Raw genomic sequence first — 12,032 nt, forward strand, 5'->3', positions numbered from 1 at the left:
ATATTGAAAGCACATAGCAAAAGCAAGGTGAGTCCTTCATTCAGCAAGGATGTCAGGCCTTGGGGTTTAGAAACCTAAGGTTCATTTTTCACCTCAGGCCTGTCTCAAGTGGTAGCAATGACAAAATTCTTTGGGAAAGCCTTTGTGTTCTTCAGTTTTGTTCACTCTGTCTTTGTGAAAGATCTCTTATCTTTTATGTTTACCCTTTGGATCTTGTCTTTCTTTTAGTAGCTGTTAAAATCATCCAAGTCAAGAAGGACTCTGGAGGTCCAGGGAGTGCTTGAGAAGGGGGTGGGTAGAAGAAAAGGAGGGAGGAGAAGCAGAGAGGACAGGTCAGGTGCTTTCCAGGGTCAGGTAGAGCCAGTGTTTTAGGGCAGGGCTGCTCACAGAACAGAATGGAGGAGAGCATTGTGGGCTGAGCCTGTGACATGTGGCTCTTGAGAAAGGTCTGTCCAGACAAGATGGTGAAGAGGAAGAAGAGCAGCCCTAGGTGAGGAGGCAAGCAGTATGTGATCTTTAGCAGGTGAAAAACTCTCTGATTCTAACTCCCTTTCTTTCTCTTCACCCATAGTGGGGGGAGATGAATCCCTGACTCACAGGACTTGTGATGGTTTTAAGTGAGATTGTTGCCGTGAAGTGCAGTCATTTAAAATGCAGCCCAGAAGTTCCCTTGCGGCTGAGTGGGTTAAGGGTCCAGCTTTGTCACTACAGTGCTGCTGTGAGGTGGGTTTGATTCCCGCACTGGGACTTCTGCATGCCATGGGTGTGGCCCCCCCAAAACGCAACCCAGATATCCCCTCTCCCACAGAGCACATCACTGCTCCTCTCTGCTATTCCCTTTAGTCTACTGTTGAGTTTATTGTTGCATTGCAATGAGTTTGCTTGTATGCTTGCCCAGCAGAGAGTGGGATCCATGGGAGTGAGTCGATCTTATTCGTGTGGGTGTCCTCTGTGTCCAGCCCAGGGCCCGGTGCAAAGGACGAGATGATGCTTAAATTATACGTTCCTTTCCTCTCCCCTTGTTCCTGAGGCCCAGAAACACAGACCATTCAGCTTGGAGGCGATGGTACTTATTTCAAGATGACCTGTAGCTCTGAGGAGTCCCACTTTAGCAAGTCAGTAAACAAACAGCTCCCTTATGAGTAGATACAACTTCCAGATCAACAAACATGGACTTAATAAGCTGCTCCTCCGCAAACTGGCCCAAACAGCAATGAGGAAAAGATGCAGGGGCTCAAAACAGCACGTGCCAGGAAGTAGGGGTATAAAAGTGAGGGCCCCGGAGTGCTGTCCCAGTCAGGCAGCAACCTCTCAGTGCTCACGAGGGGGCAGAGGTACCTTCACCATGTCTGGAAACTGCTGTTCTAGGAAATGCCCCTCAGTGCCAGCCATATCCCTCTGCTCCACTGAGGTGAGCTGCAGTGGGCCAATTTGCTTGCCCAGTTCCTGCCGGAGCCAGACGTGGCAATTGGTGACTTGTCAAGATAGCTGTGGATCATCCAGCTGTGGCTCACAGGGCTGTCAGCCTACCTGTTCTGTGAGCAGCTGTGTCCAGCCCGTGTGCTATGAGGCCACCATCTGTGAGCCCACCTGCCCCGTGAGCTGCTGTGTCCAGCCTGTGTGCTGCGAGGCCACCATCTGTGAGCCCACCTGCCCCGTGAGCTGCTGTGCCCAGCCCGTGTGCTACGAGGCCACCATCTGTGAGCCCACCTGCCCCGTGAGCAGCTGTGCCCAGCCCGTGTGCTGCGAGGCCACCATCTGTGAGCCCACCTGCCCCGTGAGCAGCTGTGCCCAGCCCGTGTGCTGCGAGGCCACCATCTGTGAGCCCACCTGTTCCGTGAGCAGCTTTGCCCAGCCCGTGTGCTGCGAGGCCACCATCTGTGAGCCCACCTGTTCTGTGAGCTGCTGTGCCCAGCCCGTATGTTGCGAGGCCACCATCTGTGAACCCACCTGCCCTGTGAGCAGCTGTGCCCAGCCTGGGTGCTGCAAAGCCCCTTCCTGCCAACCAGTCCTCTGTGTACCCACTTCCTGCCAGACCATCCTCTGCAAACCCAGCTGCTGCCAGCCAGCTGTCTGCACTGTGCCTACTTCCTGCCAGCCAGTGATCTGTGAGCCTGCTTGCTGTCAGCCCGTGTGCCCCAGGCCAAGCTGCTCTCCATCTGTCTGCTCTGTGCCCAATAGCTGCCAGTCTGTCTGCTGTGACTCCAGTCCTTGTGAGCCATCCTGCTCGGAGCCCAGCATCTGCCAGCCAACCACCGGCGTATCTCTGGTCTGTGAGCCTGTCTGTGTCCGCCCGGTCTGCTGTGTCCCAAGCCCTTGCGAGCCACCTTGTGTTTCCAGCACTTGCCAGGAGCCCTCTTGCTGCGTCTCCAGCATCTGCCAACCCATCTGCTCTGAGCCCAGCCCCTGCTTGCCAAAAGTCTGTGTGCCCAGGCCATGTCAGCCTACCTGCTACGTAGTTAAGCGCAGTCGGTCCATCTGCTGTGAGCCCGTTTCCTGCCAGTCTGCATCCTGTCGACCCCTCTGCAGCCGTCCGGGGTCTTCTGCATCTGCCATCTGCCAGCCAACTTGCTCTCGAACTTTCTACATACCCAGCTCTTGCAAACAACCTTGCACGACTTCCATTTCCTACCGCCCCATCTGCCGCCCGATCTGCTCTGGGCCCGTCACCTACAGGCAGCCATGCTTGACATCCATCTCCTACCGCCCGGCCTGCTACCGCCCATGTTACTCCTTTCTGCGCCGCCCGGCCTGTGTCACCTCTGTCTCTTACCGCCCGGTCTGCTCCCGCCTATCTTGTGCCAAATCCTGCACACGGGATTGCAAAAAGTCCACTTCCAGTCAACCGGATTGTGAGTCAACGCCCTGCAAGTCAGAGGTCTCAGATGCCAGTCCCTGCCAACCCACTGAGGCCAAGCCCACCAGCCCAACCACCCCTGAGGCTGCATCCAGCCAACCTGCGGCCGCCAAGCCTGCCAACTGCTGACCTGGCCTTGGTCCACAAATTCCTGCCATTGGTACCTCCATGGAAAATTTGACCTCCATCCCGAAAGCTCATTCTGACTTAGAATCTCTTTCCTTTTGCACCATCACTCGCCATCTGCTTCAAATAACTCATCAGAAATGTCAGTGTCCCCACGGTCCAAATGAAAGCCTCCTGGGAGTGAGCCGGGGGACATTCTGGGATCCTGTCTGCTGCTGCCATCGAGCTGAGAAAGGTTGCTTTGCCACATCATCTCAAATCTCTTTCCTGGCATAATTTTTTTTCTGTCCTCATGAAGATGCTTCCTTGCTGTGTGTGCTCCTCTTTCTTGGGAACCTCTTCCATGGCATAAAGATGTTTAACTGTCCAATAAACACATCCAAGCTGAAGTGACACGCTGTTCTCATTGCTCTCTTGTTCACTTCTTATTCTCATCAGCTGACTTGCTTCATCTTGGAGGTCAGCATCATTCACTCATCCCTTTACCCACCCATCCATCCATCCTTCCATCCAACAAGATTTAGTAGAGACCTCTTAGGTGCCAGGGACCAGGTTGGGTTCTAGGAATGGGAAGCCAAACATTTCAACCCCACTCTCAGGAAGCTTAATCTCTGATGGGGAGACAGGCAGGGAGACAATGAGTCCCATTGTCCTGAGTCCTGGGTTAGAGGCAAGCATAGAGTGCTTTGAACTCAGCAGGGCATGGGGAGACAGGGAAGACTTCTTAGGGGAAGCTGAGTCTTGCAGCACAAGTAGGAATTAACCAGTTAGGAACCAGGAAGGAAGAGCTTACCAAGCAGAGGAAATATATACAAATGAATGGGACTGTGAGCACACTGTTTAGCAGGCAAAGCTGGGGCAGAGGTGTTCTTAGAGAAGTGATGGACTCTGAGATCAGATAGGTAGACAGTGACCCACCCTCATCCAGCCTTGCATGCTAGACAGAGGCGTCTTGTGCAGAGCTGACATGAAGGCATTGAGGGACCATATGCAGGGCAGTGATGTGACCACTGGGTTTTGGAATATCCTTCTGGCCTTGGTGCAGAATGCTGAATGGGGGAACATGGACTTGGATATAGGGAGACTGAGGGGGGATGCCAGTGGCTTCTGGGGCCACAATGGGATGAAAACAATTGGGGAGGTCATGCTTACAGTAAGAAAGGTAAGCTGGATTTCTTATGCAAGAGCTTTGATATGTTTTCTTAGTTCCTGTAGGACATACTCTTTGCGTAAAGTCGATACATATCCTCTTACAATATCCAAAGACAGGGTCTCTTCAAAGTAGTCCCCCCTTGCATTTAGTGCGATAGATTGAATGGCTAGTCCTTGTCCTCAAAGTGCAGCTTGGGCTATCCTAATCACAAGAGAGGGTAGCCCAGAGCTTTTCAAATTTGGCGTCATTGACATTTGGGGCTGGATAATTCTTTGTGGTGGGGACTGTTCTTTGCATTGTAGGATATTTAGCAATATCTCTGGCCTCACCAGACTAGATGCTAGAAGCATCTCCTGAGTGTGTTGACCAAAAATATCTCCAGACATTGGCGAACATCCCCCTGGTGGGGGGAGGGTATAAATCATCCCTGTGGGAGAACCATTGGGTTAGGCAATTGGCAGAGGGAGAAAGTCAAAACTGAAACATCCTGCACATTGGCCTTGAAGTAACCATCTCACTAGGCCATTGGGATTTAATCTCTATCTCCTTTCAGAGTCAAAAGAAGATTTGTCCAGGTTTTTAAATCTCTGTGCCCAGCACAGACTCAGTGTTTCATGTAAATCACATAAATTCTGTAAGGTATGATTTCTTTTTCTCCATTTTGTAGATGAAGAATAAACAAACAATTCAAAGGTCTATCAACAGAGATAAGAAAGTTGTGGTATATTCACTCACATAATAGAATATTATGTTGTAGTGAAAGCAACTGGACATTGGCCACATGCAGCAAAATGGGTGAACCTTACCAATGTAATGTTTATTGATATAAACAAGGCCCAGAGATCATGTATGTATTTAAAGTTCAAAAACCACACACGCATATACATAATACATGTATGTATGAATATACATACATGTATATATACACACAAAGACACACATTATAAAATACATATTATATCTGTATCTAATGTGTAGATATCTGTAATTATCTGTCTGTCTGTCTCTCTATCTGTCTATCCACAAGGGAATGACAACCACAGAATTCAGGATAGTCACAGCTAGGACTAATATACAAATGACTAAAACCCTGTTTTGTCCAAGTTTGCGTTTTCATGCCATGACTTATTTCTTGGTGTGATCACAAGAGCTCTTGGTGATACACTAGATGTCTTGAGTGCCTTGAATCATGGCAAAAGGGAATTTTTTCTTTTTTTTTTTTCAAGGCAAATTTTTGTTTCTATTCAGAGGTTTATCGCCCCCAGCTTTATTCAGGAATAATTGACAAATAAAACTGTGAGATAAAGTATACATTGCGATGATTTGATATATATATATGGTGAAAGGATTCCACCCATCTAATTAATTAACACATCCATCACCTCACATCATTTATCTTTTTTTTTTTTGTATAAGGCTATTTAAGTCCTTTTAGCAAATTTCAATTATACAATACGCGTTATCAGCTATGATCACCATGCTCTACATTAAATCCTCATCTTATTCATCTTAGAGCTGAAAGTTTGTACCTTTTTCCCAACCTATTAAGATGTTTCTTTAAGAGGAAAGGAGACAAGAGCAGAACAAGAGAAAAAAGGATGAAAAGATGAATTGCTTTGGGAGTTCCCGTTGTGGCTTGGTGGTAATGAACCTGACTCGTAACTGTGAGGAAGCGAGTTCGATCCCTGGTCTCGCTCAGTGGCTTAAGGATCCTGTGCTGCTGTGGCTGTGGTGTAGGCCGGCAGCTGCAGCTATGATTCGACCTCTAACCTGGGAACTTCCATATGCTGCACAAGTGGCCTTAAAAAAAAAAAAGATTGCTTTGAAACAATAAAATTGTAAGTATGGGTATAGGGCATTGGTATCTTTTTCAGATTGAAATTTACATTCTTTCTCTCCATCTCTCTCTCTCTCTCTCTTTCTTTTTTTGGCTTTTTAGGGCCACACCCGCAGCATATGGTAGTTCCCAGGCTAGGGGTCAAATCTGAGCTTCAACTTCTGGCCTACATCATAGCCATAGCAATGTGGGAGCCGAGCTGCATCTGTGACCTAAACTACAGCTCATGGCGATGCTGGATCCTTAACCCACTGAGCGAGGCCAGGGATGGAACCTGTGTCCTCATGGATCATACTTGGGGCTCGTTACTGCTGAGCCACAATGGGAACTTCTGACACGCTTTCTCAAACATGTTCCTGTTCCTGTTTTGATAGACCTATTTAGTACGACCACAAGCATTTCCTCTTGAGAGATGAGAGTTTTGGGATGTAGACTTTCAGGCATAAAACATACATGGTGCAGGGATCCCTGCACTTTGCAAGATGCTGAAATGAACAGCAATGACATGGAGGACAAAAGAAGTGATCGATGCCATGTTGAGAAAAGCAGTGGTTGAGGAGAGGAATTTTAGGAACAAGGGTAAGGGTTTTTCAGGCATCGCTGTGAACAGAAAAATTTCTCTTCCTTTTAAAACGAAAGCTAAGAGAAGGCATGTTGTCACTGATACTTTGGAACGTAATTTCTAGACTTTCTAGCCTTTTCAGTAACTGTTAGGCAGACCCTAATAATAAAAATAACCTGAACCGTAGCTCTGCAGTTGATAAACTCTCACTACTTGGAACACTTGGGTGATGAGCTCACAGGCCCAACCCAGTGAGTTGGCCACAGGACCAGGAATGGAAACCACCCCTGTCTGTGTCCCAAGCCCACGATCGCTCCATTTCATGTATCTCCAGCGTGATCCAGGCCAGGACGTGGACTGGTGTGGGAGGCTGGAGTTGGTTGATGATGCAGAGCCAGGACCAGCCCAAAGGCAGAGAGGAAGACTCGGCAAAGCGCCTCATGAATCTCTCTTGGAAGCAGTTAACACAAAACCCACTTTGCAGCCAAGTCCTTATTTCACTTCTAGGTGTGTTTTATTTTTTCTTTTCTATGCACACACACACACACACACACACACATATATATATATATATATATATATTTATTTATTTATTTATTTTGCTTTTTAGGGCCCCACCCACGGCATACAGAGGTTCCCAGGCTAGGGGTCAAATCAAAGCTACAGCTGCTGGCCTATGCCACAGGCACAGCACCACCAGATCTGAGCCGTGTCTTCGACCTACACCACATCTCACAGCAATGCTGGATCCTTAACCCACAGAACGAGGCCAGGGATGGAACGCGCAACCTCATGGTTCCTAGTCGGATTCGTTTCCACGGCGCCATGACAGAACTCCTCTCCTTACATATTTTTAAATCGAATTAATTTTTAATTATAGTTGATTTACATGGCAGCATCAGTTTCTGCTGTACAGCAAAGTGACCCAGTCGTACACACACACACACACATTCTTTTTCTTATAATATCTTCCATCATGTTCTATCCCAAGAGACTGGATATAGTGGCTTGTGCTGTGCAGCAGGACCTCATTGCTTATCCTTTCTTCTTTTTGCTGTCTTTTTTTTAGGACCACACCTGCAGCATATGGAAATTCCCAGGCTAGGGGTCGAATCGTAGCTGTAGCTGCTGACCTACCCCACAAGCCACAGCAATGCGGGATCCGAGCCACATTCGTGACCTACACCACAGCTCATGGCAACACTGGATCCTTAACCCACTGAGCAAGGACGGAGATGGAACCCGCATCCTCATGGATACTAGTCAGGTTTGTTGCCGCTGAGCCACAATGGGAAATCCCTGCTTATCCATTCTAAATGGAATAGTTTGCATCTACCAACCCCAAACTCCCCATCCATCCCACTTCCTCCTCTCTCTCCCTTTGCAAACATAAGCCTGTTCTCGATGTCTGTAAGTTTCTGTTTTGTACATAGGTTCATATGTATTTACAGACTTCATACACTATTGACTCCATATTATGAGTTTCATCTTTTTTTTTTCTTTTTCTTTTAATGGCCACACCTGGAAGTTGTGGAGTGAGGGGTCAAACTGGAGCTACAGCTGCCGGCCTACACCATAGCCATGGCAACGCCACATCCGAGGTGCATCTGTGACCTACACTGTAGCTCATGGCAACACCAGATCCTTAACCCACTGAGCAAGGCCAGAGATCAAACCCATATCCTCACAGAGGCTATGTCAGGTTCTTAACCCGCTGAACCACAATGGGAACTCTGGAGTTTAATCTTTCTTGAAGAAACATTTTGCAGTTTTAAATTTCCCAAAGAAAAGATTATCTTTGGGGGTATGGATACCAGTTTGATCTGGCTGAGGATTATAGCCCCTGAGGGGGCAAATGATCCCCGGCACAGGACCTGGACCACCTGCCTATGAACCAGTGCTGCTGTACAAATGTTTAACCACTCTCTTAAATTCTCCCCCTCTACCTCCAAAGTCGGGAGGTCTCTGGAGGTGGTTGAGATCAGAGGTTTGGGGGTCTGGCCCACCTGGGTTTGAATTTTGTTTCCACCCCTCCTTACTTCCATAATTTGGGGACTATGATTTAAACGCTGAATTCGTTTTGCTACTCGACATAGTGGTGACAATATGCGCCTACTAACTAGGATCACTGCCAAGATTCAGTGAAAAAAATGGAATCAAGGACTTGGTACATAGTAAGGATGCTATAAATGGAAGCTAAAAGGTAGTATTTGTGGTCCTAGTAAAGCTGAGCTTCAGGAAAGCCAAACAGGAAGGTTCTAGCAAGAGGTGGAGACACAGAAGTGTCCCTGGGATGCACTACCTGATTTTCTGTTTGCCATCTCTGATATCATCCTCTCTCAACTGGGTCAGAGCTTCATTTCCTGGTTGTCTAAATGGTGCGGATCTGCATTCCTGGCGGAAGAGCGGGCTGCTTTGGCTGGGCTCTGGCCTCTTGATGAGAGGTTAGTGTGGGGAGAAGTCTGCTTCGGGGAGGCTGTTAAAAAACACAGCTCAGCCCAGAGCCGGAGCAGCGGCTAGGAGCCCACACTCAGCCACGAAACGCCCAACTCAACAGACGAGTTTTCAAACTAGAGACCCCTCCCAGACTCCCGAAGCCTGCTAATCAGATGTTTGTATGCGAATGGGTGGAAACAATAACAGGGAAAGATGCTTTGCCCTGCCAACACCCCCAGCAAAGGACTATAAAAGCGCCTACGGATTAGATGTCTTTCAGGCCCAGGTAGACGGAGATGCAGCCTCCTGGCAAGGTTAGCACCGGCACCATGGTGGACAACTCTTGCCCTGGAAATGCTGCTGCCATTCCAGCTGTGCCCACCATCTCCATCTGCCCAAAGGACGGCAGCTTCCGCGATGCTATCTGTTTGCCTAGTTCCTGTAGGAGCAGAACGTGGCAACTGGTTACATGCCAAGAAAACTGTCAGCTCTGCAGCAGTGCCCCCAGTGGCTGCGAACCTGCTGCTTGCCAGCCTCCCTACCGTCCAGCAACTTCTTGTGTGGGCTTTGTATGCCAACCCGTTTGCTCCTGTACTACCTGCTATGGATCTGGCACTGGTCAGTCTCCTTGTCCGGTTAGCTCATGCCAGCCCTCATGCTTGGAGTCCACCAGTGGTGCAGCAAAGGGCGGCGAAGCCAGCCCCTCCCAGCAAAGCTCCTGCCAGGAGCCTGTCTACCTGTCCGGATCATGCCAGGCAGCTTGTGGCCAACTGGTCTGCTGTGACATTAGGTCCTATGAGCCATCCTGCTCTGAAGGAACCTCCTGTCCAGAAGCATCTTGCCCACCAACCATCTGTGCAGCAAGCCCATGCCAGCCAACCTGCCGCCAACCAGGTTCATGTCAACCCATTAGTGGTGAAGACCAGCCCTCTACCTCAATGTATTACCAACCTATCTGCTACATTTTCAAGCCTTGCCAATCAGTTCCCTGCCTGTCTGTTCCCTATCAGCTCTCTACTTATGTGTTCAGTTCTTGCAACCCTACTTGCTGGGCGTCCTCCCCTTGCCAGAGCCTCCATTGCCAACCAGCTCCTTCCATATCCTTCGTCTGCCAGCCAGTGGCTAACTGCCAGCCACCTTGTTCTGTCAAGAACCCTTACAAACCAGCTTCCTGTGGCACTGTGCTTTCTGGCCAACCAACCTGTGGCGAACCCACTTCCTGCCATCAAAGTGGCTGCAAATCTCCTTCTTGCCAACCAGTCTGCTGTGTGACAGGTTTTGACAAATCATCCAGTGGAGGCTCCAATTGCTTCCAACACACTGCCCCAAGTCTCTGCAGAGCCAGCACCTGCTTGCCGACCTCCTGCCCACCCAGCCAGGACTCCAGCTTCTGTAAGGCCAAGCTTCCTTGAGGGACATTCGTCACACCTCCTCTGAGGTATGATGGTGTCTACAAGTCCACTGCCACCCCGTATGCCTGCCTCCTGCCAAGCACAAATGCCGCTGCTTGCTAACTTTACTCCAAGTCCAGCCTCATATTCCCCCCAGGTGCTGATGGGGGAACGTATCCAGCCAACCCTAACCCTAACCCTATATATTATATACATATATATTCATTAAATATATAAATAATATATATATTCATTAAATATATAAATAATATATATATTCGTTAAATATATAAATAATAAGTACATATATTCATTAAAAGGAATTAGGTCATGCGATTATGGAGGCTGGAAAGTCCACATCTGTAGTATGGATTGAACTACGGGCTGGCAGGCTGGGGACCCCGGAGAGAAGGTGGTGAAGGTGAGGTCTGAGGTCTGTCTGCTGGAGAATATGCACTAAACAGAGTAAAATAGGAGTTTCCGTTTGTAGCTCAGTGGGTTAAGAAAAGACATAGTGTCCATGAGAATACGAGTTCTATCCCTGGCCTTGCTCAGTAGGTTTAGGATCCAGCGTTGCCATGAGATGTGATGTAGGTTACAGATGAGGCTCGGATCCTGCCTTACTGTGGCTGTGGTGCAGGTCGGCAGCTTCAGCTCTGATTTGACCCCTAGCTGGGGTACTTCCATATGCTGCAGTTACAGCCATAAAAAGAAAAAACTAACAAACAAAAAACAGACTAAAGTAGCTGCCTATAGGATAAGGTGAGCAGGAATTAAATGTATCTGTAAGTACATAAAGAAAAAACACCTAGGAGTTCCCGTCGTGCCTCAGTGGTTAATGAATCTGACTAGGAACCACAAGGTTGCGGGTTCAATCCCTGGCCTTGCTCAGTGGGTTAAGAATCTGGTGTTGTCATGAGCTGTGGTGTAGGTGGAAGATGCTGCTTGGATCCTGCGTTGCTGTGGCTCTGGCGAAGGCCAGTGGCTACAGCTCCGATTGGATCCCTAGCCTGGGAACCTCCGTATGCCGCAGGAGCGGCCCAAGAAATGGCAAAAAGACCAAAAAAAAAAAAAAGAAAAAAGAAAAAGAAAGAAAAAGAAAAAACACCTAAGAGGGAATTTGCAAGGACCCAAAATGATAATGCACCACCTAAGAAATATAACTGATTGAATTATTTGCAGCTGAAATCCAAACAGAAAATTACGAAGAAGGAAAAAGGGGGAGAGGGCCCTCGCCATCACAAAAGAATTACCATGGATGGAATGTCTTCTAGAAATGATATTTTGATGGATACCCTATTTAAATTCTCTCTTCCACATCTTCCATGGAGATTCCTCTGTCGCTCTGGAGGTAGGATGAGGCTCTGGACCGTGATGGCATCTAACCTCAGTCCTGAACGGAATTTCAACAAAGTCCCTTACGTGGTAAATTTAAGGAGTTAGAGCTCCTTAAATACTTTGCTTATCAATACTAGAATTGTTAACACACTGGAACTTCACATTTCATTCTGTAATGTTTTTTGCTTTTTTTTCCCTTTTTCAGGCCGCACCCTTGGCATATGAAAGTTCTCAGGCTAGGGGTCGAATCAGAGCTGCAGCTACCGGCCTACACCACACCCACAGCACCACAAGCTGAGTCTGCAGCCTACACCACAGCTCACCACAATGCC

At 48.2% G+C, this 12,032-nt stretch overlaps 2 protein-coding genes across 2 annotated transcripts; both read left to right on the forward strand.

The window, feature by feature from the left end:
- Positions 1–1,345: 1,345 nt before the first annotated feature.
- On the forward strand, positions 1,346–3,293 carry LOC125115048 (keratin-associated protein 16-1). Its single transcript, XM_047758784.1, has 2 exons — positions 1,346–1,880; positions 1,992–3,293. The coding sequence occupies exons 1-2, from the start codon at positions 1,346–1,348 to the stop codon at positions 2,984–2,986; spliced, it is 1,530 nt and encodes a 509-aa protein (XP_047614740.1). The 3' UTR covers positions 2,987–3,293.
- A 6,007-nt stretch (positions 3,294–9,300) lies between these two features.
- On the forward strand, positions 9,301–10,383 carry KRTAP29-1 (keratin associated like protein 29-1). The gene has a single exon (XM_047756790.1). It carries the CDS (start codon positions 9,301–9,303, stop codon positions 10,381–10,383), a length of 1,083 nt encoding a protein of 360 aa, XP_047612746.1.
- The last annotated feature ends 1,649 nt before the right edge of the window (positions 10,384–12,032 follow it).

The sequence above is a fragment of the Phacochoerus africanus genome, chromosome 14 (genome assembly GCF_016906955.1).
Source record: "Phacochoerus africanus isolate WHEZ1 chromosome 14, ROS_Pafr_v1, whole genome shotgun sequence".
NCBI lineage: Eukaryota > Metazoa > Chordata > Mammalia > Artiodactyla > Suidae > Phacochoerus > Phacochoerus africanus.